The sequence below is a fragment of the Sinocyclocheilus grahami genome, unplaced genomic scaffold (genome assembly GCF_001515645.1).
Source record: "Sinocyclocheilus grahami isolate Dianchi unplaced genomic scaffold, SAMN03320097.WGS_v1.1 scaffold406.1, whole genome shotgun sequence".
Taxonomy (NCBI): domain Eukaryota; kingdom Metazoa; phylum Chordata; class Actinopteri; order Cypriniformes; family Cyprinidae; genus Sinocyclocheilus; species Sinocyclocheilus grahami.
Window position 1 is genome coordinate 409,482 of NW_015505585.1, and position 4,439 is coordinate 413,920.

Below are 4,439 nucleotides of genomic sequence, written 5' to 3' on the forward strand. Positions count from 1 at the left end.
TTTTGATTATATGCATCCTTTCCAAATAAAAGTGTTAATTTCATTAAAAAAAACTTTTGAACAGTAGTGTGTGGTTATATATATACTAGTTGTAATGGTACACAAACATGATGGTTCGGTACGCACCTTGGTTTTGATGTCATGGTTAGGTATGGTTTTGGTACAGCAGGGGGAAAAAACTAAACAAAAAAATTTGCTTTTTTATTAAACAGTGGTTTACTGAACTAACTGCTCTTTCTTTATATAAATTCAATTATAATTAAAATTTTCTTAGGGATAAAAATTTACCTCAGCTTATGCTCTAAACTACACTCTAAAAAAATGCTGGGTTGTTTAAACCCAATTTGGGTCAAATATGGACTAACCCAATTGTTGGGTTAAATTTTGGTTACATTTTTAAATGAGCTTTTTAACCCAACAGTTGGGTTAGTCCATATTTGACCCAACATTGGGTTGAAACAACCCAGCATTTTTTAGAGTGTATAGGGAGCCCTTTTACATTACTATAAAGTTACAATTAACAACAGAGCCCAAACTTACATTTAATTACTATTTATTTTTAAATATAGTATGCAAACATGTAAATTGCACATAATCCAGTTTTTAAATTAACTTCTAAATTATAACATTTCTAACCAGTTATAAAATTGGACCACAAAACCAGTCTTAAGTGGCATTGTTTTCAAAATTGAGATTTATACATCATCTGAAAGCTGAATAAATAAGCTTTCCATTGATGTATGTTGGATAGGACAATATTTGGCCAAGGTACAACTATTTGAAAATCTGGAATCTGAGGGTGCAAAAAAATCTAAATATTGAGAAAATTTCCTTTAAAGTTGTCCAAATTAAGTTCTTAGCAATGCATATTACTAATCAAAAATTAGGTTTTGATATACAGTGGGGCAAAAAAGTATTTAGTCAGCCACCAATTGTGCAAGTTCTCCCACTTAAAAAGATGAGAGAGGCCTGTAATTTTCATCATAGGTATACCTCAACTATGAGAGACAAAATGAGAAAACAAATCCAGAAAATCACATTGTAGGATTTTTAAAGAATTTATTTGCAAATTATGGTGGAAAATAAGTATTTGGTCAATAACAAAATTTCATCTCAATACTTTGTTATATACACTTTGTTGGCAATGACAGAGGTCAAACGTCTTCTGTAAGTCTTCACAAGGTTTTCACACACGGTTGCTGGTATTTTGGCCCATTCCTCCATCCAGATCTCCTCTAGAGCAGTAATGTTTTGGGACTGTCGCCATATATTAAATAATTAAGACATCACTAACAGGTAAAGTAAAATATGAGTATATAGTTTAATATTTCGCAAAATGCTCTTCTTTAGACTTCATTTCTCTAGTGAACCAACGAGCTGTGGACACTGATGTGGTTGAAACACTGAGCGATTACATGAGGCATGAGATGTTCATATACAGGTGCCTCTCAATATTGAAATTGATTAATCTCACATGCCTTACTGTAAATATAAACTCATGTAAACTGACTGCCAAAAGCCAGACATGGTCTATATTCATTTAATGCAGGGGACAGACTGACATTTTGGCTTCAGTGTTCTTCACTGTCGACATTGGGTCAAATAATCACTTTGCCTGACAGTAAAAGCCCAGACATCGATCCATCAATACTTGAGCGCTGACTCTTTGTGAATCTGTGCTTTTTGAAGAGCACAGATTTCCCAATCTTTCCGAGATCTTAAGGGTGGCTTAAACTGGCATTTGTGGCAAGGCCAAGATTTCTGATATCTCTCAGCGCTGTCGGGAGAAGAGATTTCTGAAAGCGTTATTATAGTTCTTGTTGAAGGCTGTGTAAATGAGCGGGTTGAAGAAGGAGTTAGAATAGCCCAGCCAGAGGAAGACACTCTTCCATATTGGCGGAATGTGGCAGGAGCACAGCGGGGTGATGAGCTCGGTGAGGAAGAAAGGGATCCAGCACAGGACAAACACTCCGATGAGGATGCCGACCATCAGAGCTGCTCGCTTCTCTTTCTGCTCTCGCCACGTCTCGCTGTCGGTCTGGAATGTCACTGTGGCATGGCGTACCGTGAACACCATCTGAGGCTGTTGTCTAGAGGCCTCTTTTACCTGAGGGAACAGATGCGTCTTGAGCATTACTACTGTGAGTGGATCAGTCAGGAGCATATTGATTAAGGTCAAATAAACCACAGTATTTAGTTTTAAAACTAGAACACATAAAGGTAGTGTACATCCCTACAGGGTGTACTTTTATTAATATTTTTCAATAAAATAATTTACTTACGCAATATTCCATATATTCCTCATAGATTATATGTGAGCCTCAGCAATGTACATTTACCATTTAAACGTTTGGGCTCACTAAGCTTAGTGTTTTAGAATGAAGTCTCTTTTTCTCACCATTTAATTAAAAATACAGTGATATTGTGAAATATTATTAAAATGTAAAATAACTGTTTTCTATTGTAGTATATTTTAACATGTAATGTATTCCTGTGATGACAAAGCTGAATTTACAGAATCCATTAAAATAAGTTTAATATGCTCATTTGGTGGTCAAGAACCATATTGATAATAGTTAATATATATTTGTGGAAACATGATACTTTTTTTCAGGATTATTTGATGCATAGAAAGCTCAAAAGAGCAGTATTTATTTAAAATACAAATCTTTATAGAACATTTTACATGTTTTTACTGTCTACTATGTCTACACAAATTCTTAAATGATTTAATTACACTGAGAATATAGATGAAAATGAAAACCAAAAGCTACTGAATCCAACACAGAGATTTTGACCCTGCTCATGCATGTAGTTTTTTTCCGAGTCATTCTTTCTAGGGTTAAGATAACATAGCATAAAAATGCATAGAACTTCTGCAGTATTGGAATGGCCATGAAAATAGCCATTTAAGCATAAGCTTTTAAACCATAAATGTTTCTGTGTCAAACCTTTGACAATCCCTCCTAAACCTACTGAACTAGAAAAGGATGGTAACAGAATGGAAAATAAAGTAGAACTTATCTAAGGAAGGTGTCAGGAATACTATTCACTAAAGTGTTGTGACATGCTCAGAGATTATACCATGCTGTTCAATGTAATAGAGCCACAAAATGGGACATTCAAGTTCAATTGGCTATTTAATTGCTGTCTAATAACATTATGTAAAATAATGACAGGTAAAATATGAATAGTCTGATCTTAAACAATAGATTACATTCAGCAATCTTGAGAAAGAAATTCTCTGCACAGTACAGCATTAAAATGCCAACCTAAGAAGTTGCTGAAAAAAAAACAACATATCATCTGTACCTCTCCAGCCTCTGCAACTGGAATGATGGTGTTGGTCCTCTTTGATCCAATACGGAACTTAGCAGCTTTGTATATCTTCCAGTAGACAAACAGCACAACACAAAGAGGCAGATAGAAGGCCCCGAATGTGGAAAAGATGGTGTAAGATGGCTCCTGGCTCACCTGGCACTCCATGTCCTCCTCTGAATATGTCTCACCCCAGCCAAATAGAGGGGAGAGGGAAATAACAGACGAGAGCAGCCAGGTCAAGCCAATCATCACATTGGAGATCTTCTTTCGGGTCTTCAGCGTGTACTCCAGGTGGCGTGTTATGGACCAGTAACGGTCGAGGGCTATTGCGGTCACGTTCCAAATGCTGGCCGTACAGCACAGGACATCAAAGGATATCCAGACTTGGCAGAGAACTCGGCCCAACTTCCATCGACGGCCATTCAGCTCATGGACCAGACTGAGAGGCATCACCAAAGCAGCCACCATAACATCAGATATGGCCATGGAGGCTACCAGATTGTGGGGCACACGGTGAAATGTTCTGACTCTGAGAATTGTGACTAGGACGAGCATGTTCCAGAAAAATGTAGCCACCACAAGCATGGCCAGCAGGGTGAATGTCAAGACGCTGAACACTGTCTGTGGTCTGTAGACATTTCCATATTCTGAGCTTTGATTAAAGGAGCTGTTCTGGCTGACATCAGCCATGTTATTGAGAGCTCTTTAGTCCGCTTTACACCACTTACTAAATAACAAGAAAGATCTTCACTGGACTGCAACAGCTGTAAAAAGTGAGAAAACAGACATTTAAAAATTCTGCTTCTACAGATATTCAGAGCTGTCAATGGAAAGAGAACTTCTTTTACCTGAACTTGACACACATTTTAAAAACCCAGTGCTCATGTGCTAAAATTCACAGAGACGCACATGTTTACATATAAAATAATTCAAAAGCTAGCTTGGTGGAACACAAAACAAGTGTTCTTTGTGACAGAATGTGGTTTTGCGTTTAAAAATGAGCCTAGAGTCGTTTTTTTATGAACTTTTTTTAATTAGGGGGTGTTTACATGACACTGTTTTCAACTAAGACGTGAAAATTTTGGTCGTTCATTCACACAACAAATGTGTTTTGGGAG

At 36.9% G+C, this 4,439-nt stretch overlaps 1 protein-coding gene across 1 annotated transcript; it reads right to left on the reverse strand.

The window, feature by feature from the left end:
• Positions 1–1,771: 1,771 nt before the first annotated feature.
• On the reverse strand, positions 1,772–4,011 carry LOC107550720 (5-hydroxytryptamine receptor 5A-like). Its single transcript, XM_016232081.1, has 2 exons — positions 3,313–4,011; positions 1,772–2,107 (listed from the first exon to the last, which is right to left on the reverse strand). The coding sequence occupies exons 1-2, from the start codon at positions 4,009–4,011 to the stop codon at positions 1,772–1,774; spliced, it is 1,035 nt and encodes a 344-aa protein (XP_016087567.1).
• Positions 4,012–4,439: the final 428 nt, after the last annotated feature.

Excerpts from the sequence above, each read along its gene's own strand:
- LOC107550720 (XM_016232081.1), bottom strand. The coding sequence starts at position 4,011 with ATGGCTGATGTCAGCCAGAACAGCTCCTTTAATCAAAGCTCAGAATAT. Across the intron at positions 2,108-3,312 it reads CAGTTGCAGAGGCTGGAGAG|GTAAAAGAGGCCTCTAGACA; the intron begins GTACAGATGATA and ends CTGTTCCCTCAG.